The following is a 27,955-nucleotide window of genomic DNA, read 5'->3' on the forward strand; positions in this document are numbered from 1 at the left end:
GAGAACAAATACCATATAGGAAGGATAAATGGTACCTCAGGTGGACATATGGGAGATAAGGGAGTTTTGTGAAAATGTTTGTTTGTCTGGTGCTTTTTCCAAAATGAAAAGTCTTTTCCCAAGACTTTTTCCAAAAAGCAAAGCAAAAATAGATAGCTAGATAGGTAGATAGGTAAAGAAAAGGCGAAATTCTTAAGCAAATCTTATTTATCCATGAGGAACTTTCTCTAATTTTAACAGTCTCCAAAAGTAAATCAAAAGTCAATTAAAACTGACTCAAATGCATTCCTTTTTATAGCTGAATAATACACAGCTTCTTTATCCATTCATCTGTTAATGGTCATCTAGGTTACTTCCATTGGAGAAGGCAATGGTAACCCACTCCAGTACTCTTGCCTGGAAAATCCCATGGACAGAGAGCCTGGTAGGCTGCAGTCCATGTGGTCTCTTAGAGCCGGACACAACTGAGCGACTTCACTTTCACTTTTCACTTTCATGCATTGGAGAAGGACATGGCAACCCACTCCCGTATTCTTGCCTACAGAATCCCAGGGACAGAGGAGCCTGGTGGGCTGCCATCTATGGGGTTGCACAGAGTGGGACACGACAGAAGCGACTTAGCAGCAGCAACAGCAGCAGCAGGTTACTTCCATGTCCTAGCTATTGTAAACAGTGCTGCAATAAACACTGGGGCACATGTGTCTTTTTGGAATTTGCTGTATGATGCAGGGAACTCAAAGCTGGTGCTTTGTGACAACCTAGAGGGGTGGAAAGGGGAGGGAAGTGGGAGGGAGGTTCAAGAGGGAGGGGGCATGTGCATACCTATGGCCGATTCAAGTAAATGTATGGCAGAAAACCATCACAATATTGTAGAGTAATTATCCTCTAATTAAAACTAAAAAAAAAATTTAAGTTCATTCATTTAAAAGGCGAAAACTCAGGCAAACATTATTTATCCATGAGGAAGGACCTATGAATCTGTGCTTAAAGTTACATATAGTAAGTTTTATGCCTCTATAAACAATTGTAATACATCAAAACATTGATGGTAGCCATAATATCAGTATCTAAATCTTTGGTTTATATATAGTGATAAAAAGTGGGACATACAAAAAAGCTATCAATCAACATCACTAAAAATTAATGACAAGTCTGGCTCTTTGGGTGCTGTTTAAACAGCTGGTATTAGGGCTCGGTCTGAGTTTGTAAAGGGTGTCCCTGGAGACTCAAATGGTAAAGAATCCACCTGCAATGCACGTGATCCGAGTTTGATCCCAGGGTCTGGAAGATCCCCCTGGAGAGGGAATGGCTCCCTGCTCCAATATTCCTGCCTGGAGAGTTCCATGGACAGAGGAGCCTGGTGGGCTACAGTCCATGGGGTTGCAAACAGTCGGACGTGATTGTATGACTACACTATTGCTTAGAATATGGAAAACTCAGCAGTGTTGGTTTTTAAATCTGCTTAAAAGTAAGTTAGATGCAGAGAAACATCACTTAAAATGCTATATAAATTTTCATCATACAGATGTAATACAAACATAGTTTCCTTTAATAAAGATTTTTCTCATCATCTTTAATGGGAAACAATGAAATGTCATGGAAACAGTCCAGTAGGGAAACTTTAATGATTTATCATTCTAAATCATAAATTTTTCCTTCAAAATCTGTGTATACTGTGCTTTTGTTTTCAAAATTTGTTCATCATACACATTTGACCCATCTGCAGATACCTGAGACACTGTAAAGGCATCAGATGCAAATTCAGCATCAACTGGAAAGAAAAGGAAAGAATTATATTCTTTACCTAAAATACTTGAGTTAACTAAGTATTAGTAAAAAAAAAAAAAACAAAAACAACTGCCCAAAAACCTGAGACCTTTCCTAGTGTTCTGGAAAATGAAATATATCTATAGATCGCATGACATAAAATACAAGATTACAATTTTATAATCTGCTCATGGTCACACATATGACTGAGTACCAGAGTTTCTAGTTTTCTCATCCTCCATTCATTTACTCAGTAACTATGTGCAAAGGTGCGCATAGTGACAAGCACTGGAATTATAAGATGAAGGTGACCCAGTCCACCCTGAAAGATGAAATGCAAACTGGAAAAATAAACAGGTAATCTCCATATGGAGTCATAAATACAAAGACAGATATAAAAGATGGCACAAGGAACACTCAGAAGGGACAGCCAGCTTTGTGTCAATACTGCCAGCTTTTTGGTGGAAGTGATATATATGTAGCTACCTGAAGGACAGGGAAATGTACAAGAGATAGAGGGGAGAAGCACATACAAGGACCAGAGATGAGGAAGCGCACCTGTGGGATCCTACACAGTCTGGCTGGTTAGATGCAGAGCTGAGGGGCAGAGTAGGGTGGTAAAGAGATAAGGCCAAATTCTTTGGCAGGACCCAAATTGATGTGGGTGTTTGGGGCTTTTCCTGAGAATAAAATATAAACTGGTGACAAAGTCAGTGACAGAAATTTTAAAGTCACCCACCCAGTGGCAGCTACACAAATGTGACTGCTTGAGTCTGGATTTCTTAGCCTTAACCACTACCAACACTTGAGAAATTGATGAACTCCACGTTTTCTGAGAATAGTGTCAGGTGTAGGCAGATAGTTTCACAGGGATGGAGGAAGTAGAAGAAGGATATAACCAGAAATAAAAAGAAATACATAGACCTTTAGAGATTGTTTTTCAAGCTATGGAACATGATGAATAAATGAGGAAGAAGGATATTTTTCACTATGACTGCTCATACTTTCACATTTTTCATTAGCTATGTATAAGAAGAAATACTTAATATGCCATCTGTTATCCAAACAGTGGACAGAGATCCCATTTACTGCTTACAGAGTATTTCAGAAATCAATGTCTAAATTTAATTCATATGTTTTGGCAACATACCTTTTCTTATTTCTCTAGTTATACTCCTGTCCAACTCCTGCTGCATCTGAAATAAGTCAAATATTATTTATGTTTAAGATAAACGAGATATTATCATAGGAATGACATAAAACTTACTAAATGTGACTTTGAAATAATACTTTTAGAGACTAGACTTAACTTCAAGATTACTTCAGTAGAAAAAAAAATCACATAAATAAAAGAAAATGAATTCCTACTTATTCTGCTTATAGATAAAAGAACCATATATATGAATGCTATTTAGATTAATCTGATAAAAAGTACAATAAATATCAGTCTATAGTACACATAATTTCAGAGAATTAGGGAATGACCCATAATCCTAGGAATGACCCACAGAATTACTATCTTCTCCCCCAACAGCTCCTGCCCTAAATATGTACTTCTGAGACCTTTGATTTTTGGTAAGGATCGTGTTCAAATGGAGGAAGTCTGAAGTCAAATGTTAATAAGGAGAACACATCTGTGATTTTCTTTACATTTCTCCATTTAACGAAAAGACAGAAAGGTGAGAAAGTTACACACAAGAAACGATGTACCAGCAAGTTTCAATTCTGAAGATGTTTAGCAAGAAGGATTCTCTCATAAGTGTTAGTTTCTGAACTATGTCTCACAGAAGGGGAAGGTCCCACAGGGGTCACTGCAGGGTTGAGGACCAGAGAAGTCACAGCTGCAGTGCCTCGGCCACTCTTTAGCTAAAAGGCTCTATACTCGGCTCTGTTTTATATAACACAGTTCCATGCAGAAGTTTTTTTTTTTTTTTTCAAAGAAAGGTTGTTTTCTTTGGGGAAAAACAAAACAAAACAAAACTTTTTTTAAGGTATGAGAATCATTGATTTAGTCAAGGTTCCTAATTCTACAAAAGAAGTAACAATGTCCTTCTTACTGAGTCCAGAGTCCTATGCCAGCTATTTCCTCAGATTAAGGAAAAAAACACATAGATTTTAAACAATAACATAGATAAAATGAATGTGTAAAACCATGCTATATAGTTCAATAATGCTAGTGGGCATGACATGACTTTCTAAGTAAATGTGTTTTAAATGCATGAACAAGAATAAAATCAATATCAAATTCTGATTTGTAGCAATTGATACAGTTAATTTAGAAAGCATAAGTATTTTTTAGACACAGGACAGGGAACTTGAAGAAATCTTTAGTTGATCAAGCAGGCCAAAACTGAAGAGATTCAACCTTAAAAGGATGTTTGTTCATTTTCTCTAGATAAAACCTGGCTTGCTAAAATGAGTCAAGAATGAATTATCCAAATTTTGGGTTATTGAGGACAAAATTTAAAACACACAACAGATCTCTGTTTACTGTTTAGCATACTTCTATCCAAGCTCTCATCATCAGTTGGTATATACAAAAAGTATGCATGTAATCTCAATTATCTAAATCTGGTCAGAAATTGCAGTTGAACTTCATTTCCTCAGCCTGAAGTTTCAAGGGGAGGACTTATACTCCTACCCTCCTTATGAGAAGTGAGGAGATTTACCTAACAGGTGAGTTCGGGAGAAGGAACTACGAAGTGCTTGCTTGGTTCTGAATCTCTTTTTGAAAAGATGTATGTTTCCACAGCACCGTGAACTTGGGTCTACAGTAGGCAGCCTGCCCCTGGGACGGGGTCAAGCATTTGCTTCCTCCTCTTAGGCCTGCGTGGGGAAGTGTCTGACTTGGTATGAAGTGTTTGGAGGCCTGCTGTGATTGCACAGCTAAAACACGTCCTCCAGGTTCAAGGCTCTCAAGTACTAAGACCCAACATAGCTGCAGTGCTTTCGAAGAAACCTTAGACTGCTCTTCTATGATGGCAAGAAGCCAAATGAGAAAACAGGTTGCGACTGCATTTAACAAAGGCTATTTTTCTCTGCATCATCAACATCATGAAAACACCATCAAAACCATAAAACCCATGTGCACTGACTGAAATGGATATTTTAATTATAATGACTACACAATGAAAACTAGTTGCAATTTAAAGACTCCCCATCATTGCTATCTCAGTCATCATTCATTCAGGTGATGTCAAAAGAGAGACAAAAGTGAGCTTCATTTACAATTTTTAAATATTTGATTTAACTGCAAACTTAGAAACATTCTAAAACTGTTTAGCAAGATATTTTTTAGAAATTTAAATCAAAGTTCTGTAAGTAAAATAGCAGTTAAAGATGTACTCTTGTATAAGAAAATAATAAAAAATGTTAACCTAAAACCAGAAATTAATCTTTGATTAAGTATTACAAGTTTGTTTAATTCACAAAAAGGATTTATCTAGGATTCCTTCAAATAAAAAACATCTATATGTGGTTAGTGTTTAGATGCCAGTCATTCACTTATGCTTAGGGGTAGAAAAACTGTGGTGGGTGCAGCAGAGCCTGGAAATGATTATGAACCACTGCCAAAGTGAAATAATTTAGAAAGTAAATCAAACATCTGAACGTATACTTTTGGTTACTAGACAATAAGATTTCATTTCTAAAGTTGAATTTAAATGCAGCTTTTCAAGAAATTTAAACATTTAATAAGTATCTCTTAAAAATGAGAGATCTAGGACAAAAAAAATCATTAAATGTCTCCTTGATTATCACAGTTAAGTATGGTTTTACTTAGTGCGCATAAGTCAAAAAAAAAAAAAAAACAATGCAGAAGTTCACCAAATTTTAAACAAGGATCATTCATATCAGAAATCGGAAACCCAATGAAAAAAATAGAATAGAACTAACCTTGGTCAAGTAAGTCTCCATGCTGTCATTTGAAGGGCATGGGATTGAGGTAGAAAACCCTCTGTTCGCTCTTGAAATAACATTTGTGTTGAACCCTGAAGCAGGATTGAAATTTCCAACAGAAGAGGACTCCAGGACCGGCCTTGTGCTAAGAGTGCTGTGTATAGATCTGTTCTGCTGCTTCTCCACCTCAAGTTCAGCCCTGGTCTCTATCAGCCTCTCATCAGTCCTGGGGAAGATGGAAAACACCAATTTCGTTCATGTTTCCCTAAGTGATTTGCGTTGTTAAGGTTGCCATAGAGTAAATGGAATTCCCATTAAACTGTTTGAACACTGAAAGCACAGACCTCTTGTAAACAATGACAGCTGTAACCTTGTTCTAAAAAAGTACACATGTGTCTGGGGCTCCTCCAGTAACAAGCCACAGCTGGGAGAGGAGAGAAAGGGCATCAGAGAGAAAGGGAGGTGGCCTCACAGTGACACCTGCTGCCGCTGGGACACACCTCCCTCCAGGAAACAGTTCAGGGACGAAGAAACACACCGTGCCACAAAGTTACTTTCAAGTGTTTCCTTTCACCACCCTTGTATATATGTTTCACTCATGACCTTGGAGAAATTAAGCATTTGGCTCTGGGATATCATCTAGAGCCACAATGTCAAGGGGAGGATGAGAAAGTCAGTGGGTGAGACTGAAAAGAGCTAAAACAGCCCCAGGAATAATTATAAGTATCCCCTGCTTTCCCAAAGTCCACTTTATGTTACTTCACTTCTACTATGGGCCTATGTCAGCACCTGTTTCTGATGGTCCAAAAAAAAAAAAAAAAAAAAATCTGAAGACAAATTTTGGTCTCATTTAAAAAGCCAAAACTCTAAACAGTAGTGTATGTTTTAGAGTGAGAGGCATCACGCTCCCCAAGCAGGGAAACTGGCCCCACCATGCTCCTTCCCTGGGAGCCACACCCCACATCTCAGCATCAAGTTGCCACAGCCCTGAACCTTGTCTGGGATCACCTGTGCTTCACTTGGGCCCATTCATTTTAGCGTCGACTTGCAGGATGTGTCCTCGGGTACCTGCTTCTTTGCTTTATGCTGTTTTGGCTTATGAAAGGCGTCCTAGGAATGCTTTGCTTTCAGATGGTGGGGAAAGCTGGACTAGGCACTGCAGGTGGGATCTGCTCTTTCCATCGTCCACACACTCCCTGGGTAAGGTCACTATATTATTTCTAGCCACTTTGTGATTTATCCTGCCTTTCACCCCTGTGTTAATTTCCCCCCTTTTCACAAGCATGCCTCTACATAGTGTGGAAAAACTTGATACAGTACTAATAGTTTGTCTTAAAGCGCCCCCTCAGCAGTGACTATCCAGTTAGCTTTCACTTCCTAGTAATCTCAGAAACCACACTCTATAAAAATAGGCTTTAGAGACAAATTAATGACCTAAATTTATTTTCTGTGATTCTGTGTTTTGACTTACTTGTCTAGTTTATCTTGCAATGACTTTCTAACTTCAAGTTCTACTAGGTAGAGATGCTTATATTTTTCCAACTCAGCTTTATTAGAATCTTCTTGCAAAGTTTTCATCTTAGACAGTTCAGATTCCAAGTCTTTAATTCTGAGTTCCATCTGTTGAGATCCTGCTTGTATCTAAGGCAAGTTGAAATAGATGACATTTAAAATAATTATAACCTGGAAAATTATATTTGTTTCCTTTAGTTTTGAGTCAGTGATTCAGAGAGTGATTACAAAGGCGAAAACAAAAAGAGCAGAAGTTTAAAACAATTATCATCAATGTGAAGTGAATTAAATATGAATTATAAAACTAAAGTGGAATGACTGTTATAGTAGTATTTATATAATCTGATAATTCAAAGAATAGGAGGATCAACTTAAAATCTTAAAAATTGAACGAGACAACTTTAGAATAATTCAAGAGGATGATATCAGTTCTAAACCACAATATTTTCTTTTCTTCCTGATGGTCTTATTTTATACCAACTGGTCTTATAAGTAAGAGGATTCTCTAGTAAGAATCATTCTGATAGGACAATTCAGTGAAAACTGTGGGGGAAACTGAAATATTTAAAGGGAAAGCAAGTGCCCTCCCCTTCCAGAAACCTACAAAACATACTGCTCTAAGGGAGGTAGAGGAAACACACAAGTTGTATATGTCTGAAATGTAATATACAGTGAAAGTGACTTCAAGCACATGACAGAGCAACAAATTAACCTACAAAGATAGGTTGACTTCTTTTCATTTCTCTGCTTAAGATTCTGTCTCACTCTTTCTTCAGTAGCCTGCTGATACTGCTCTACTTGACTGTGTCCTATCATATTCATGTTTATATGACTTTTGAGAGTCACTACATCTTGCTCCAACTTTTTTTTTCTTCTCTCTAGTTTTTTCACATTTCTTTTGCATTCATTTCATAGAAAATTAACTTCTGTTGAAATCCTTGATTTTTCTGCATCCACATGCAGACATTTTGAAGATGCAGTTTCCAGCTCTGCTGGAAAATCATCACTCTTCAAGAAGAAAATGAGACTATTTGGTAATGAGGAATGTGGATTAAGCACAGCCTAATTCAAACCCAGGATCAAACTAAAAGGGTGGTATGTGTATTGTAGAATGTAGGACCAGGGATTACTCAGAGAATCAAGAAAGATGTTCACACCACCAAGATTCACAAAATATATTCTTCACTGTCATCTTTGTCAAACAACATTTGCACTTGATTTTATACTCTTTTATTGTTCTACAATAATATTTTTCTATCTTTCCTCCATAAAATGACTACAAGGCCCCTCTCAGTAGAACGTCTCTTAATCCTTCCCCCATCTTAATGACCCAGGGTTTTAAAGTAGTTTAAGGGATACTATATTGAGTTATCTAGGGCTAAGTTAATAAATGCCTCCCAAAAGAAGTCTGTGAGAATAAGACTCTAATTAATAAATCTTATAAATACAGAGTCTAATCCCATAAGCCTTTTTCTGAACTACAAAGACTTTTTGCTAATTTGAATTGCAATCCAAAGAGAAATGATTTGCAAAGATAAAGATATCCCATCTCCTAATAGTTTACAGAGATGATCCATACATTTTTCTGAACAGCAACAACAAAAAATGCCTCATTCTTATAATCCTTTGTTACTGTCCTTTTATGCAAGACAAGTGCGATGCATATCTTAAAATATTCCCTATAACACCAATGTATACTTAGACAAGATTCCCCCTCATGGAAAAAAATGGCAACAGTGTAAAATTAGGGGTTAAACTCTTCCTCAGAGACTAGATAACAATGGCTGAAGTGAAAAGGCTCCATGAGAGGTGGACATTCAGGAAAGCTCCACGAAGGAGGAGAGACTGGGCACCAAGTCTCAAATAATGGAGGCCTAGTCAAGAGGAAACGGAGAAGGTGATGGCACCCCACTCCAGTACTCTTGCCTGGAAAATCCCATGGATGGAGGAGCCTGATAGGCTGCAGTCCATGGGGTTGCAAAGAGTCAGACACGACTGAGTGACTTCACTTTCACTTTTCACTTTCATGCATTGGAGAAGGACACGGCAACCCACTCCAGTATTCTTGCCTGGAGAATTCCAGGGACAGGGGAGCCTGGTGGGCTGCCGTCTATGGCGTCACACAGAGCCGGACACTACTGAAGCGACTTAGCAGCAGCAGCAGCAGCAGCAGCAGCAGCAGCAGCAGCAGCAGTCAAGGGGAAAAGAAACTGTAAGCATAGCCTGAGCAAGGGCAGAGAAAGCTGAAATCAGCCAGTTACCTCTGAGGATAAAATTCAACCACAGGGAAATAAAAACATGTCCACACAAAAATGTGTAAATCAGTATTCACAGCAGCATTATTAATTGCCCCAAAGTGCAAACAACCCAAAGCTCCATCAACTGATGATGGACACATGGCTTAGCCGCATACTATTGATTGATTGACAAACAACAAACAGAAGAACTGATGCGTGCAATCACACAGGTGAACCTTGAAAACATGACGTCAGGTGAGAAAAGCTAATCCCAAAGAAGCACATATTGTATGATTGCATTCATATAAAATACCCAGAACAGGCATGTCTACAGAGACAGATATTAGACTAGGGGTTGCCTGGGGCTGAGGGATGGAAGGCCATAGGGGGTGGCTAAGGGATACAGGGTTTCTTTTGCAGGGTGATGGAAAGGCTCTAAAATTGACTGTGGTCACAGGTGACACATCTCTAGACTAAGAGATACTGAACTACACATGTTGAGTGGGTGAATTCTATGATATGTGAATTATTTCTCAATAGCTTTAAAAAAAAATCCAATGGTAGGATCTAGATAATCTTCTTAATTCTCTAGTTTGGATGTACGTACTATACATCATCTGAGAACCTCCATGCTTTTGCAATATACTTAAAATGAAAAGGAAAGAAGGCAATGCCTATATTTCACCTGGTTTTTGGAATACCCTTTCTGCACAAGTTATTCTGAAATCCATGAAATAAATAAATACAGAACTCTACAGCCAGTCATAAAAAGAAAGATGAGAAATGATAATTTTCTGGAACCTTCCATTAAACATTATCCTTTGATTTTATCTGGCTAGCCTCATTATGTAATACAGCTATCACTACAAAAAAAAAAGTATTATTTTAAATAAAAAAATGTCTCTCAACTTGTGTGAGCAGTGAGGCACAATTCTCAACTTTCCTAAGGGTAAATAATATAAGAAAAAAAATGTATAATGCAAATGGCAGAATGAAAGTCAGAGATTAAGAAATGAGTGCATTATAAAGATAAGAAAATTGTAGTTAATTACTTGTAACAAAAATACAAAAGAAAGCTGACCATGAAAATGAGTGTCCTAAAACCCTTCATCCTACATATCAACTGTTGACACGTCAGTTTCATACATACCTGACTTGTGGGTTGATGTAAGTTGTTCTTGAAATCCTGTGTCTCAGCCTCTAATTTAGCCCAATAACTTGACATGATTTCCAGTGAAGCCTCTGACATAGACTTCTTTTGCAGGGCATCAGCCAGTTCTTGTTGAAGTTGTCTCACAACTGCCTAGTAAGACACTCTGTCACTGAGTTTATCAAATCACTTTACTATTCCGTTACATTAAGAATAGATAACTCCAACATATGTACTTTGAAAACTATCACCACAGACAGCAACTCGCCTTCTTTTCCCTCCTCACTGAATTTGGTTACAGACACGGAAGGGGCCACCTTCCGGCCTTTCTGATATTAAGTTATTCGGACAAAAGATGCAGACCTGCTGTCCACGCCCTGCTCCTCCCAATAGATCTGCAGAGCTTCATTACCTCACAACCAGAAAGAAATGGGTTTGAATGTGGGACAAATGGTGGAAAATTCCACTCTATGGAACATTTTCCCTTTTTCTTTATTAGAGGCTTCTATTAACTTCAGAGATCTTCACATATTCCAACCAGTGCTCAGATCTTCCCAACAGATTCCTAGCTCAGCAGAAAACTGAGGCCATTCCCTTGTGGCTTAACTATTTTCTATCTAATAGTATGTCTATGTTAATCCCTAACTCCTAGTTTATCCCTCCTCCCCACCTTTGCCCTTGGCTAACCATAAGGACCTACTGTAGAGCACAGTGAACTCTACTCAATATTCTGTAGTCACCTATATGGGAAAAGGAACTGAAAAAGAATGGATATATGTATAAGTATAGCTGAATCAATTTCCTGTACATCTGAAACTAACACAAAATTGTAAATCAACTACACTCCAATATAAAAGAAAAATAAAATTTTAAAAATCAGGTTGCTCCCATGGCCTTCAAGGAGCCTCGTTAAAGTGGCCTCTTCTTCCTGTCTCCAGACTGCAGGCCCTACAATCCTCTCCCTGACTCACTCCATTCCTGCTGATCATGAATCCTGACACCCTTCATTTTTAGTGGACAAGCTTGTATCTAAATGATATTAATTGATACTGAAAATGAGAATTATGAGCAAATTGTTGTAAAAATATTCTACGTAAATCATAAATAGCAGTGGGAAGATTAAATCAAGAAGAATTTTGCTAAAGCTCACCACTTGAGTCCCAAATTATGTTTTAATGATAAGTAGATGCATTTAAAGAGTTGAGAGGCTTTAAGAATAAATGATTCAAGGCTAAAATGTTTCCCATATTAACTCAAATTGACGTGAATAAACATAAAATTATACCAACAAATATGACACAAAGCTATGACAAGCTACCAAAGCCAAAGTACGATATAGCCTCTGGGAAATCTGGAATTGACCGTCAAGGTAATCCATGTAACTGAAGCTAAATTTTGTAATGTTCATTTTAGATTTGAGCATTTCATTTATCTGCTTCATCACGATACTGACATGTGGTAACATAAAGATTAAAATGATTACCTTAATAGTAAAAGAGTAAATTACTAATATCTGTATTAACAATTTAGAACTGAATCTCTTAATATTTCATAAGACACGATGTCTCTACTCAAAGTAAAGCATTTCCTGGGTCTAATTTTTATTTGCTGGATACAAGTTGTGCTTTTAGGCTGGTTTAGAGACTATAGATTCATAGCCTATGTATTTTTTATATTCAACTAGATTCAACATTTAGCCAGAATCAAGCCAAAATCAAAACTTTGAATTTTCTTTCAGGAAGTCTGAGAATTATTTCTCCTTCTGGATACTTACTTCTCTTTCTGTTTTTTCATTTTCGTACTGATACATTCTCTCTTTTAAATGATTACGTTCCTGGATTAACTCCTTGTTTCTTTCCTCCAGTATCAGACCTTGTTTCTCATTTTCAGCGTGAAGTTTTCTCACGATCTGCTGAAACTGGTCTTGTATGCTAATGTCTGTCTTCTCCTTACTGTTGGCTTTGTTTTGTGTATCACCCAGTTGCTGTCGGAGCAACATGTTTTCACTCTGGAGTTGAGATAATGTTTCCTCTAAGGAGTCCTGCTTTCCAAGGTATTTATTCACCTTGCCTTGTTCATTCTGATACATGTGTTCAGTTTCCTGCTTTTGACACTCTGCTTGGCGAAGGTCTCTCTGGACACGTTCTAACATCAAAGTCTTTTCTCTAAGATTATCTCTTGTGTGCTGCAACTTGATTTTTACCTGATGGAATTTACTTTCCGCTGTAGAAAGTTGCTGGGAAAGTGCCTCATTCTTTTCTTTTAGGTTAGCCACATCAGACTTCATTTTGTCCTGCAAGCATAACCACTCATCTTTTGCTTTCTGGAAGGCAAGCTCCAGGTCTCTTTGTGATGTTTGATCTTGATCATGATCGTGAAAGGCAGCAGCCAGTCTAGAACGGTAGGATTCCACTTCTGTTTCCAGTCTTTGTTTGTTTTCTTTTTCGTTCTCCAGCTTAGACTTTAACATTATATTCTCAGCTGTCAGAACATTAAGCTGGCCTGTATACTGGGATATAGTTTTTGTTAACCTTTCCTCATTCAATTTTATTGCCTTTTGAGCATCATCATTCTTTGCTTTGACAATTTCAATGTCCTCAAAATAGTTCTTTTCCTTTTCCAAGTTCTGGTTTTTCACTGTGTCTATTTCCAGTTTTAGCATGGCAATTTCATCCTGCAGCATTTGGTTTTTGCACAACAGGTCTTTTGGTTCTTCAGGACCAGCAGAAGCCTAAGTGAAACAAAGGAGATTTTTAGCTAGTACACAATAAAGTAACATTTCATGATTTCCTCTGAAATGAAAGACGATCTTGTATGCTTATACAATGAAAGGCTGCACCAAGTATGTCTCCAAACAGAAAAAATAAGGCTATATACAAACCTCAGACTTTATAAAAGCAGAAATTTTCAAATGTTCAAAAAGTTAATTGAAGACAATGAATCCATGAAAGTAAAAAAGAAATCCCAAGAGACTTTTCAAGAAGCTCAGACCTGGAGAGGCTTTTCTCTGAACTATAATAAACCCAAAAGGCTTAAAATATAAGATTTACAGACCTGACTACACTTAAAAATGGCATGTGATGTGAATATTTATACAATGGAAAACTACTAAGTCATAAAAAAGAATGATATAATGCTATTTGCAGCAACAGGGATGGACCTAGACATTATCACCCTAAGTGAAGAAAGTCAGACAAAGACAAGTATTATATCATACTGCTTATATGTGAAATCCAAGATGAACTTATTCACAAAACAGAAAGACACAGAAAAAAAACTTACGGTCATCATATGGGATGGGGGGGTAGGGGAGGGGATAAGTTAGGAGGTTGGGATTAACATATACACACTAGTAGATGTAAAATAACCAGCAAGGATCTACTGCGCAACATAAGGAACTACACTTAATGTTCTGTAAAAAGAATCTGAAAAGGAAAATGTGTGTATGTATGAGTGTGTGTGTGTGAGTGAGTGTGGATGTGTGTTAGTCACTCAGTCATGTTTGACTCTTTGCGACCCCATGGACTGTAGTCCACCAGGCTTCTCTGTCCATGGAATTTTCCAGGCAAGAATACGGGAGTGGGTAGCCATTTCCTTCTCCAGGGGATCTTCCCAACCCAGGGATTGAACCCAGGTCTCCTGCATTGCAGGCAGGTTCTTTACAGTCTGAGCCAGCAGGGAAGCCTCATTTATACACACACATATACAAATATATCTGAATCACTGTGCTGTATACCTGAAACTAATGCAATATTGTAAATCAACTATAATTCAATAAACAACAGCACTTGCTGGCTTTACAAATACTACATCTGATACCTCCTATACAGCCACTTCACAGTAAGAGTGATTACTGTGTATATATTTAAATTTATTTAAATATATCAAATATATTAAATTTAATATTTAAATTTAATAGACTTAAATAGGTTAAATTTCATACAAAGATTTTCCTTGAGAATATGCTACCTTCTAACATTTTCATAGGCAATTATAAGAATTATACCTATTGACAACTGTACTAAGTACTTCTACAAACATCAATTAACTCATTAGCTATAATGATTCTGGAAAGGGAGAAGTTAAAAATATAAGTAAGCTGCAGGCATTTCACCAGGTCTTTTGACTCTACTAGTCCTCTTACATCAAACTACAGTTACTTCTCTAATACAAACATATAAATTCAAAATAAGCCTCCTATTTCATTCATGGCACATACACGAATGGTAAATAAGGTGAAATTTAGAGAGCTCTTCTTAGAAAACCATGAGATTATTTGCTGCTGCAATAAATTTCATTATTTTTCCATAATGTTTAACATAGTGAGATGGGGGAAATACAATGAAAAACACTTAATAGCTATCACTAAATATATATTACGGCATATCTATCACTGTTTTCAAAAGTTCCTTGTACTGAAATAAGACACTACACAGAGCAGAGTGTTCATTTCCTCACAAGTAGCAGAATGACTTCCAAAATATGATGTCTGAACTGCCTATAGTTTCCTCCTTACCATCAGTGGAAGTGATGAACTACCCTAACGATCGATCAAGGAAGTGAATTCACTACCAAAACCCAGAATATCTATTATTAGTAGCCAGTGTTTTTTTCCCCCTGCCCTTGGTGGGGGAGAGGCACTTTTATAAGTTTATTCTAAAGAAACAACTTTTTAAAGTGTTCAAAAGTGTTTTTACAATGGATGTCGCACTTTTTACAAATTGAAAAACAATAAATGATGTGAAAAGGTCATTGACAGGGTATTGGTTAAAGAAATGACAGTGGAACCAAGAACGGACTCTGATTTAGACACTGATGGTGATGACGTGCACTGAGTGACGCTCACCCCAAAGCAGAGGGACTCTGTCGGGTAGCTCAGTCGATGGGGGAGCACACGCGGTCTTCCTGGCCTAAACCACAATCAGGGTTCCGGGTCCTTCGAGACAGTCGCAAAAGATTTGAGATCAGTTTCTATGGAAAATATTAAAGGCCTCTCCTTGGACAAAGCCATTGTATGTCCCTACCTGACTGCTGTAGACAAACGGATTTGAATTACAAATAATACTTTTCCTGAGCTCTCCCTGAGAGCTTTTCATTGTAGGAGATCTGCTAGGACCTTGGGGATGAGACCCAGTCTGTATTTGACAGGGATATCAGGCAGGGGAGTGAATTCCTCTGCTCTGAGATGCCACTCGACAACTCTTCAGAATGAAGGACAATCAACTTCAGTAGTGTCTGGTTTCTACCAACTGCTGGAAAAAAATTCCCCGCGGAGCATTCCTGCTCCTCTCGAGGATGCCAGTTAACACCTATCCTTGACTCTACTGTGAGGGAGAACTCAGCTGGGAAAGCTGGAGCCAGCTTCTGAGCTGTTCAGGGGGAAGGTGGACTGGAGGGCTGGACAGCACAGAGGGAGGGGTGTGGTCCATGACCCTCAGCCACCTGCCAGATTGAAGGCCAGAGGTAACTTCATGTAAAATTAGGTACCATCTTCCCTCCCAGTTCCCCTTCTCTTCTAGACCTATTCACTCATGAATTGTCCCTCAAGGCAGAAGGATCTGTTGCCTGAAGTGGGCAGAGAGCTTAACCTCTAGTTTCTACACCAATCTCAACCCTGTGATTTTTCAGTATCTATTGTGTGAGCTACTGACCATGACCTTTTCGTCCCTCTGATCATAAAAGTGCACCCAGCATTTTAGGATTATAGAATTCTTATTTCCAGCCCTATTATTATAGAATTCTTATTTCCAGCCCTGTTACTTTGGGAATTTTTAATTTCTTTGCTTTGGTTTTTAAGATGCAGACTAAAATTTCCTATAACACTAAATAAAATGACACTAAATAACTGGTACAACACAAAATAAAATGGTATTTTTTCAAAAAAAAGGGGGATATCAGATATAATAATGATGAAATAGTGTTAGAAATTTGAAATTTTCACCACAGATAACTCTACCTGACTCTGATTATTTGTCACAGTCTTCAGTTCCATTTCTAGTGCTCGGAGACTGAGTTCAAGTTGCTGCTTCATTTCAACTTCTTTGCTATATTTATCTTCATTTCTTCGTAACTGCTCCCTAGTTTTTTCATACAACATATTGGCATTTCTTCTATTCTCTTCTTCTTGCTTTAAGGTGAATCTGCAAAATTTAGAGACCTCTTTTTAGAAAATTATGAGATTATTCACTGCTGCTGCAATAACTTTTGTTCCCTCTTCACAATGTTTAAAATAGTAAAAATGGGGGGAATACACTGAAAAACACTTAATAATGATCACTGTTTTCATACAGAGGGTTAAGAATAAAATTGCATAAAATTTTGTTTTTATTTTGTCTGGAGAAAAATGGCTACTTCATATATCTGGGGGTCAGAATGTAAAGCAATATAGGCTTTCCTAAGAATAGTTTAGAAATATAGGTCACAGATCTTTTTAAAACTTCTCATATTTTAACCAAATAACACAATATTATTAAAGAAAATGTATTCAAAATAATTAGAAAGGTAGAAATGAATTTATAGAAAAGATGTTCCTTGCAGTATTAAATAGAATACACAAAAGTGGAAAACAAATGAAAGTCAATTTGGTAAATAATTAATGGGGTTTCCATTATGGTGGACTTCTGTATGGTCATCAAAATGATGTTTCAGAAAAAATATACATTAAGTTATTAGAAGCATTCACTATTAAGAACCTGTTATAGTATTTCCAAGAATTTCACACTCCACAATACTAATGATGTTTTCTCCCCTGTAAAATCTGAGAAGGCAAGTTAGTCCTTATAATTCATCTACATCTCTGCAGTATTAAGGGAAACAACAGTTCAAATATTTCTTTAAAAGTGAGATGTACAGTACCTCAAGCTTCTGTGCTCTTGTTCCCACTCCACTTTCTGATGCTCTAACTGTGATTTCACTTCTTTGGTTTCTGATAGCTCTTTTTGTAGCTCACAAAACTTGCTTTTCATTCTGTGAATTTCTCCTCTAAGTAGTTCACAGTGTTTTCTTTGAAAATCTACTAATCTGTCATGTGAAAAAATTGCATCCTGAATTTTCAACAAGCTACCAGAGTCTGCATGATGAGAAAACAAAGCTAGAAACAAACAAAAAAAATTATGTGAGTAAGTTCTGAATATAAAGGACAGTGCCTTTCACGGTCACTCATTCACGCACTGAACAAATATTAAGTGTCTATAGTGCAGAAGACATTATTCTAAGCCCTGACGATAAAACAGACATCCCTGGCTCTTGTTTAGCTTGAAGTCTAGTACAAGAGAAAGAGAAATCAAATAATTATGATCTCAGATAGATACTATAAGAAAAGAGAGTTCTACGATAACAGAACTTAAAATAGACTGGGTCCAGGAAAAATTTCCCTGGGGAAGAGATGTCACGCTGAGAAATGGAGGATGAGCAGGAAGTAGTAAGCAGAGTAGGAAGAACAACCCTGTGGACAGTCTCCAGCTGCCATATGTTTCTAACCAAGACAGAGTGAACAGCTACCGATCTACCTTCCTGAGCGGAGCAAGCAAACACGACACAGACAAAATACATTAAACAATGATTTTCATGACAAGAACTTCAGGGAATGAAGGACAATGATCCTGGAAACACACGAGGTTATCCTAAGGAACGCCCCAGCTCACTGCCTTGAGAGAATTTCTAAGCCCCGACATGGGGGGAAGGAACAGAAGCACAGTCCACTGGACTACCCAAGTGGAGGTGATGAAGCTGAGAGTCTGGTGAAACCAACGTGGGCAGAGATCACAGGACAGAACCATGGAGAGGAAAGAGTGGAACAGAGAAAAAGGACCCAGGAGAACTGAGGAGGAGCCCCTCGGGTATTCAGCAGAGGAACAAACAGTGCACGTAAGTGAGAAACCACCTGAGAACAGGGAAAAACCACATGGAAAGAAAACCGTGCCTGGTGCTCACTCAGTCAGAGGAATTCTATCTATTCTCCTGAGCCAGCCTGGAAAAACTCCTACTTATAGCAGAATGATGGTAGTCAGCAAGTCCTTGCCTCCAAGGCAGGAAATAGTTGGCGCTAGTCCCAGGGCCCCTTTGGATGCACCTAACAAATCATGAGAGGCAAGAGCACAGCAGGATCTCTGGAAACCTCTCAATATTTGGAAACTAAATCATATGGATCTAAATAACCCTTATCAAAGAGGTAATGAAAAGAGAAAGTACAAAGTATTTTGAACTGAAGGAAAATGAAAACGTTAAGACCAGCAGACATATTAGGACATTGACAAGCTGATTCTAAAATTCATGTAGAAAGAAGGATAAAAAGTAAAACCAAATGAAGTTAGACAGTTGTGACCTTTAAGCATGCAGCAAAAAGAATCAACAGTTGGGCTTTAAGCAAAGGGGAAACATGATGAGACCTGAATTTTTCAAAATAGGTAATAATAACAGTTGCTGTGAAGACTGAGGTTCCGTGAGGTGGAGTGGCAGGGAAAGAAGTCTTGATTATTTCAGTTATTCTAGGAGGAAAATGATGCTGACCTGACCATGGGTGAAGGTACAGGAAAGAATAAAAGTCAACAGAAGGTACAGTGAGTGAGAGGATCATAGGCCTGTGGCTCAGAGTATACACTCACTTCCATGTTCCTTTAATGCAAAACATACTTCTGAGATGCACAGCACTGTAACACACCCCTGGCTCTAGAGCAGTACTGACAATGTGTGCATATATCACTGCTCTATACACAGACAGGCTTTCTGTTAACATTTACACTGTGGTCCTACCTTCACACCCCAAGTCAAGAGGTTCTGCTTGCAACGTGGAATTTGTAGAGCAAAGAGCGTCGCCATCCTCAGAAACCATCTCAGATGACTGAGTTAAGTCATCCAGGTCGTTCACGTAATTCATTTGTTCTTTGACCTACACATAAATAATACTGTTTCACAATGTCCTTAAAATATGTATAAAATATACTAAGTGTACAGAGGTGGTAAATATCTCTTTATCAAAGCAAACACAGGCATTTCGTAAAAGAAGAGAGTTTTATCAAAAGGGTAAATTTACCAACAGTGTTTCTAAAAGATGTGTTCAAAATAAACTTCTCTACAACAAAGGAAAATTTTTTACTTTACCACTATTTCTTTTACAAAGTATTTTTGACAAGGATAATAATATTTTTGAAAGTTCATTTTTTTTACTATACCTTCTTCTTTTCATACGGTGTTTTCCTTGCAGGCCTAAAAGAACAAATGATTCTTGTCAGGCTAATAGTAAATATTCAAAAATACAAACAATACCTAAACTTTTATTTTTTTATATAAACTCTTTGCATTGGCAAGTAATTTTCTATAAAAAGTGCAACAATAAACAAGAGGAGCATTAAAGCACAAAGAAAATATGTCAGTAATATTAATAAAGTATTAAAGTTAGATCCAGGAAAAGGAAAAACATAATATTACTTGCATTATATGATAGGAAACAGTATACCAGTGTTTTTTGCACCTGTCCTTTTCAATAAGAACTAACTTTCATGGCAATAAAACCTATCTGGGAGGTATTCCTTCAGTCCTTCTAAGAAAGAAACTCATTTGAATAACCAAGATATTAGCTTTTTGAGGACTTCCTAGGCATCGGTTATGCATTATTAGAAACACTTGACATGTCTCAAAGGCATTTTAATCCTCACAGTCATTCTGGGAGATAGGTATAGGGAGAAATGGAGCACACAAAGGCTGAGGAACTTGCCCAAGCCCACTCAGCATGTCACCAACAGACCCAGAATTCAAGCGCAGGAAATCTGGCTTCAACACTGCTTTTCCAAAATATGCTGAGAAAGGAATATTGAGAAGTCTTTTTAAGTAAGAGCAAATGAATCTATAGTATTATTCCATGTCTAGCTATAGCTATAAATAATAATTTCTGAATCTTAAAACATATTTCTCAAAAATTATAAAGACTTCAGAGGTAGGCAAGACTGGAAACCTACTTTAATAAAGTTTTGTTTTTTATAAAGAAATTCATCAATAAGCCTTCATTCAGCCATTCTGCTGTTTCTTCATTCATCTGACATACACTTATTGAGCACACAATATGTGTTAATGACACTCTTAGTACAGGAAGCATGGTTTTTGTCATTTAGATGTTTATCATCCAAAAGGAATAATTTGTGAAAGACTGTTAGTAATTTTTTTCTATTGAATATAAATAAAATCTTCCCCTTTTGCCTGGAATCTATAAACAACTATGAAGTTAATATGATGTGATGTTTCAGAGTATCTTACCAAATCAAAGCTATTCACGATGTTACTATCAACTGAATCATCAAGAATGATCAAATCCTATTCAGTATAGCCTAAATGTTTGTAAATTCACAATTATGTAATTTTTGAAAATCTTTCTATGATAGAACTAACTTAAGTAATCATCTGCATATTCTATTACATAGCAATATTACTCTTCAGAACCAATGAACAAGCCCTTATCATAAAACTAATACATGAACAGAAGTTATTATGTACAATTAGTTTACTGTAATGGTTTAAAGATAATGTCATACAATCAATAAGCTTTCAGGTACTGGAAATGCAAACAACATGAAACTAAACACATCCTCTGCTGGCTCATTTCCAATAACATACATACTCTGAAAGCTTCCTTCTTAACATAAAACAAGAAACACCTTTGAACTCCACATTCCTCTTCAGTTACCATCCAGTTCTGCATTGTCTGTCCCAATAATATTCCCCAGGGAATGTTTACATGTATTCACTACAGTCCAGCTTCCAAATGGACCATTTACTGAAATGACTTCTGGCCAAAGGCACTGGTCCTCACCTTAACCTTTCAGCAGTGTTCATCCACTGTAGTTGAGGAATCTCTTGTCTTGGCCCGAGCACTGTATTATGCTGCTCTGTTTCCAGAAGAAGTATTTAATGCTAATATTTCTTCCCCTACAAACAAAGAATCTGTAGAATGTACCTGTCATCATCCTGATGCACTTCCCTTAAAATGCTGTCATCGTTCACGTGCAGCAGATCACCAGTCAGCGAATCAGTCTTTTCAAATACTGGTACAATCACACATTCTTCTGGTGTCCGTTTGTCATTGTTCTTTTTCTTTACTTCTTTCTTGTGCACACCAGGATTGCTACTTTAAAAAACCACAAAAAAGCCAATGTTTTCTAATCATTTGACTGATAAAGAATAGAAAAATTTTTAATAAAATTCCAACTCTTACCCATCTAAAGTCATTAATTCACAAAACAATTATGAAGTACCAACCATATACAAGAAAACAAATTCTTCCTTCAAACACAGATATACAATTATGATACAATATGATACGTGAAGTTGACATATGAAAGTGATAAGTGAAATAAGGAAGAATTTGCAGAAGTGAAGACAGGAGGTCGTGAGAAACAGAAAAGGAAGAAAATCATTGTACTTGAAGATTCGAATATGAGTGCAAACATCAGGCACATGGCATCTAGGTTGTTTCCTAGGAACCTGGAAGGAAGAGTACAAAATACATGGAAGAAAGCAGAGAGATGGATCTGGAAAGACATTGAGAAGAACCTCAAGAGCTATACTGAAAACCTGGATGGAGCCCACTGGCTAAGCACCTGACTCTTAGACATGGGAGTCATAATTAGATTTACACTATATTTGTTATTTTGCTTCTAAATATAACAATGGTGAATTTAGGGATTTCCTTGGTGGTCCAGTGCTTAGGAATCCACCTGCCAATACAGGTGGCATGGGTTCAATTCCTGGTCAGGGAAGATCCCACATGCCATGGTGCAACTAAACCCATGCTCTGCAACTACTGAAGTCAGCACCCTAGAGCCCATGCTCAGCATCAAGAGAAGCCACCACACTGAGGAGCCCAAGCACTACAGCAGCAAAGAACCAGCGCAGCCAAAAATAAATTTAAAAGGTAACAATTAATTTAGATGGTATTTGAAATGATGTGAGGCATATATACCATGAAAGAAGAAATCAAGGAAATATTTGGCCAGGGGAGGGGAGTTTACTTTTAAACATGATGGGGTGACATCAGCATCATGGCTGAAAGACAGGTGCCTCATCAGTTTTCTTGCCACCAACAACAATTTGGCCTCCATCCATGGACATACTCAAAGGAGGAAAAACCCTGCCAACCAAGGGTACTCTATCCAGAAAAGTCTTTCAGAAATGAAGGATCAATAAAAACTTTCCCAGACAAAGCAAACCTGATGGAGTTCATCACCACTAGTCTCGCCTCATAATAAATGCTGAAAGAAGTCCTCAAACTGAAATGAAAGGATGTTCATTAGTGACATAAAATAAATTTAAATATATAACACACTGGTTAAGGCAAATATGCAGTCAAATCCAGAATACTCTAATATGTAACATGGTGGTATGTTAACAAAGGAACTCTAGTATGAAGGCTAAAGAACAAGAGTATTAAAAATAACTATATCTCTAGTAAAATAGAAAATCTGTAAATCACAGACATTAGCTCAAGTTAGAAATTATTTTATAGGAAAATAACAAGTGACTTGATGTTAAATATTGATATAGGATTACCTATCAGAATCTTCATTCTCCATAGCAGGAAACTCCTGGTTGCTGTTTCCTCCACTCTTTCTCTGCTGAATCAGTCCACTCTCATCAGCAGCATTGCATACACTGTCTGATACTTCCACTTCACTACTTTTGTGCTTCTTTTCTTCTTCAATCTTTAACGAAAGTTTGACACTAAGAATAATTGCTACTTCTTTATTATAAAGATCTTTGTTTTCAATTTTATTATTTGACTCAGTGTTTGCCCTGAATTTAACTGATAAAAATATTTTTCTGTTTATTTTATCACTTACAAGTCACTGGAATTTTTGTAAAATCTGCTCCTTTCTGTTTGAGGAAAAGAAACAAAATTCTCAAAATTTCAAAAACGGCTTTCTTAATAAGATGCAGTTATTCAAATTCAGTCTTCCCCATCTGACTGGCAGAGACAGAGAAATAAAAAGACAAAGATGCAAAATCTGTCCTCTTTGGTCTTTACCACCTGGATTCTCCATTAAACAGCCAGACGTAGAGGATGTAACACCGTAGTGCCTCAGAAAGGAAACATTCTTTCTGCACGAAAGCTGTTCTTTCCCCACTGCCTTTTACGATTCTTTTTTCACTTGGATCTGGGAGATAGCAAAAAGGTGATGGTGTTCACTGAAATAAATGAACCAAAGTTTACCAAAACACAAGGAGCAGAAAGAAACTGAGGAGTTGTTAGTTAGTGTGGAATTCTGGAAAATAAGTAATGCTTCCCAATTCCACATTCAATAACCATCAAACCTTACAGCTAGAAGGTATAGAAATAATTGCCTATTACTGCCCCACTATTTAACAAAAACAGTAATAAAATTAAAAAAATGTTCAAGGTTTTGTTCAAAGCCCCTAAAGCAGTACTCCCTAGCATTTTATGGCACCAAAAGACATGATACAATTCTGTTGACATTGAATGTAATAAATTACCAAATGAATTCATCAGATTAATCAGAAAAGTTAAAACCATGACTTTGGCACAGTAATTCAATGCCTTAGTTGGGGGTAGGGCTCATCTTTTTTTTTTTTTTTAACAGGAGAATATAGTTTTTTCTTTTTTTTTCCCATCTATTGTTCAAAGTCAGTCAAAGCACCTCTTACACAAAAGAGCAAACAAACAATTTTAAAAACCTATTACTGAAGAAAGAAAAATCTCACATTATCTCAAAACTCAGTTTTCTCCTTTGGAGATAAACACTTAAAATTTTTTAATTTTTCCTTTTTTTCTCAGGGTTTATACTACCTTTGGGTTTCCCCGGTGGCTCAAATGTTAAAGAATCCACCTTCAATGTGGGAGACCTGAGTTTGAGCCCTGGGTTGGGAAGTTCCCCTGGAGATGGGAACGGCTATCCACTGTGGTATTCTTTCTGGCCTGCAGAAGTCTACGGACAGAGGAGCCTGGCAGGCTACAGTCCAAGGGTTCGCAAGGAGTTGGACATGAGTGAGCAACTTTCACACACACACACACACACACACACACACAAACACACAAAATCATACATGTCAAAACTTTCTACATTCTAGTAAGCAACATAATGGAATGGTCTGTCTCAAAAGAAACATCTAAGAGTGGTGATTAAAGCATATGTGGGAGCACATGTATTTGTTATTAAAAAGATCCTAAAGCGGTCATGCTGGAAATCTAAGTGCCCAGGGACTGCGGAAAGCAGAGAAGATCACACATATTCAACCACAACGAAGAGATTAGAGGGAACATGCATTCATGTCCCTTCTCTCAGTCACTGCTTTCTTCCCATTCTATGGAAATACAAATTATATTTAACCCAACAGAGCTAAAGGAAAAAACCCCACAAAACCCTAGCTGATTATACTTCTTAAGCAATTTCCTTGGTGCTTATTCTGGCTCAGAAGATCACATGGTAGATAGTTAAATGAGTTTCCCAGTCCACAGGAAAGACTGATAGATACAGAATTAGATATTAGATTGATTGAAGGACAAAAGTCATGAAAATAGTTTCCCAAATTCCTATTATTGAGATAACAATTGATTTCTACACAATTACCTATTTAGATGACCCCGCTTTATTCATAAGTGGAAAATCAAAATGGACCAGATCAGCGAGAAAGAGAAGAACCAAAGCAAGAGTAAATGAACCTCTACCTCTTTTGGAAGGTGAATTTTCTCTTTTTCCAGAGCCAGCAACTCTACTTGTAACTTGTCTGTTTCATTCTTAAACCTCTGCATATCCTTCTCTAATTCTTCATTTACATACACTTCAGATGCTCTGTGACTACCAGGTGGAGAAGAATTCGCATTTTCTAATTTGGCTTCCACTCTTTTGTTGTCCCTAGCGCTGCAATTATCTGCGTGCAGCAGCTTCTGGAACCAGTCTTTTATTGCTTTATTTTTCAGATCAGTATTTTAACAACAGCAGGAGGACTGTGAATTTTTATCTGAACTATGTGTTTCATCTTACCAGAGCAGACTATTGACATGCCTGTCCCATGTCTAATTTCCGATTAGTGGGATCTTGCCTCATATTTTGTGACATTCGCATATCAAACTCTTGGTCTTCTTTCACTTCAAATGTAATTACTGGGTCCCCTACATTTTTATTTTCTCTATCATTATAAAAACTCTCCTCAGTTTTGATAAACACATGTTCAATGTCTAGCTGATCATTTTCAAAGTCTACTTTATTTTCAGGGAAACAAAGTTTTGAAGATGACTGACAAGTCTATCCCAGGGACCCAGAATTTACAGATGATGGGAAAACATTTTTGAGACTGGGTTCTTTTTGTTCAGAAAATGCTTAGACTATTAGAGAGACAGATACTCTAAATGCATCTTTTTCCTCACAATCAGGTATATTATTTGTGAGATAAGGAGATATTTCCTTTTGGTTTGCTCCTTCTTTAGGGTTATCACATAGTAGATCTTCCTCAGGACAAACGATAATTTGATATTCCTCACAAATTTCACCGAACTTCTGCTTTAACTCACTTGTGATGGGTTTTAACTTATCTTTCCATTCTCATTTGCCTTGTTTGATACACATTTTCTCATACAGTATTAAACCAGAAATTGAAATTTACAGTTTTACATACCTGTGAATGGTTATTTTCATCTCCATCAAGTTTTTCTTGTTCTTCCTCTGATATCATTTCCAAGTCTAGTTTTGTTGACAATTCTGCATGTTTAGTTAAAATTACTTAGAATGTTTAGATAAAAGACATAATCTTCATTTAAAACATAGATCTACAACATTGTATCAAATGACAGATTAAGTCAATCTCAATCTTCAGCTGAATATTTACTTCTTTTTTTGTGTGCTCTTCATTTTTTATTTATTTATTTTTTTTACTTTACAATACTGTATTGGTTTTTGCCACACATTGACATGAATCCGCCACGGGTGTACATGAGTTCCCAATCCCGAACCCCCCTCCCACCACCCTCCCCATATCATCTCTCTGGGTCATCCCAGTGCACCAGCCCCAAGCATCCTGTACCCTGTATCAAACCTAGACTGGTGATTCGTTTCTTACATGATAGCATACATGTTTCAATGCCATTCTCCCAAATATTTACTTCTTTAAGAACTACTTCCAATGATCTAAAAACTTCAACAAACCATTTGGGATATACCAGATGTCACCAGGTTACAGGCAAACAGCTCAAAGATTCATTCACAGATTCATCCAAATATCAGTGAACAAAACGAAATGTCAAAATACAGGACAGACATATAAAGTCACCATATATTCTTGTCTCTACTTCATAACAGAACCTTTTTAACAATACACCAAGCTTCAACTGTAACATTATCCATGGTTTATAAAATTCCTCTTACTTTTTATGCTTTTATCAGTTCTTTAATCCGAAATGCTTCCCTGTGCTCTTCTGACAAATTACTTTTCATCTTTTGAAGCTCAACCTGCTTTGTGAAGTTGTCTTTGATTACGGCTATCTTTCCCCTGATAAACAGGTATCTCTCTCCTTGTAGCTACCTTACGTTAAAGATTTTTCTAGTGTATCTTTCTAGATTTTCCTAGTGATAGATAAACATCTGAACTGTAAATTATTTCTTCACACGTCATCCCCTTGTCTCCTAGACTACACAGGAGAAGCTCTTAAAAATCATGTGGGTATAAATTGTCCTTTTTTCCCATTTGTTATTTTACTGAAGGATAATTACATTACAGAATTTTGTTGTTTTCTGTCAAACCTCAACATGAATCAGCCATAGGTATACATGTATCCTCTTCCTTTTGAACCTCCTTCCCATCTCCCTCCCCATCCCACCCCGCTAGGTTGATACAGAGCCCCTGTGTTTCTTATTCAATAATTATTTCTCAGGTTTCTTAGTACTAGACCCTGGAGTTTAAAGGAAAATGTAGATAAAAGGTGTCAGGGATGGCTTTTCTAGAGATAATGACTGAGTGCAGACTTACACAGTTCAAGGGCACAGAGGGCAGGAGGGGGAGAGCACTTAAGGCTGGAGCAAGACGGGGAGAGAAGCACACTCACAACAGGGTAGATTCTTGTCCAAAGTAAAGGGACAGGGGCTGATAGAGATCATGGCATCTGGTCCCAACACTTCGTAGCAAAGAGATGGGGAAACAATGGAAACAGGGACAGACTTTATTTTCCTGGGCTCCAAAATCAATGCCGATGATGACTGCAGTCATGAAATTAGAGGATTCCTGCTTCTTTGAAGAAAAGCTATGACAAACTTAGACAGCGTATTAAAAAACAGATATTACTTTGCTGACAAAGGTCTGTCTAGTTAAAGCTAAAGCTTTTCCGGTAGTCATGTATGGATGTGAGAGTTGGACCAAAAAGAAGACTGAGCACGGAAGAATGGATGCTTTGCAACTG

General features: G+C 37.3%; 1 protein-coding gene across 1 annotated transcript in view; it reads right to left on the bottom strand.

Moving 5' to 3' along the window:
* The window catches only part of LOC102178183 (ankyrin repeat domain-containing protein 26-like), a 51,434-nt gene continuing 25,029 nt past the window's right edge, over positions 1,551–27,955 (bottom strand). Inside the window, exons 9-21 of the mRNA XM_005688105.2 lie at positions 26,182–26,264; positions 23,101–23,252; positions 21,509–21,676; positions 19,734–19,767; positions 19,315–19,450; positions 17,419–17,632; positions 16,520–16,703; positions 12,334–13,294; positions 10,564–10,712; positions 7,136–7,305; positions 5,662–5,890; positions 2,918–2,963; positions 1,551–1,771 (exon numbers count right to left, since the gene is read on the bottom strand). Of these exons, the coding sequence (XP_005688162.2) occupies positions 1,638–1,771; positions 2,918–2,963; positions 5,662–5,890; positions 7,136–7,305; positions 10,564–10,712; positions 12,334–13,294; positions 16,520–16,703; positions 17,419–17,632; positions 19,315–19,450; positions 19,734–19,767; positions 21,509–21,676; positions 23,101–23,252; positions 26,182–26,264 (2,660 nt within the window). The 3' untranslated portion in view covers positions 1,551–1,637. The remainder of the gene's footprint in view (positions 1,772–2,917; positions 2,964–5,661; positions 5,891–7,135; positions 7,306–10,563; positions 10,713–12,333; positions 13,295–16,519; positions 16,704–17,418; positions 17,633–19,314; positions 19,451–19,733; positions 19,768–21,508; positions 21,677–23,100; positions 23,253–26,181; positions 26,265–27,955) is intronic.

This window comes from Capra hircus, chromosome 13 (genome assembly GCF_001704415.2).
Source record: "Capra hircus breed San Clemente chromosome 13, ASM170441v1, whole genome shotgun sequence".
Classification (NCBI taxonomy): domain Eukaryota; kingdom Metazoa; phylum Chordata; class Mammalia; order Artiodactyla; family Bovidae; genus Capra; species Capra hircus.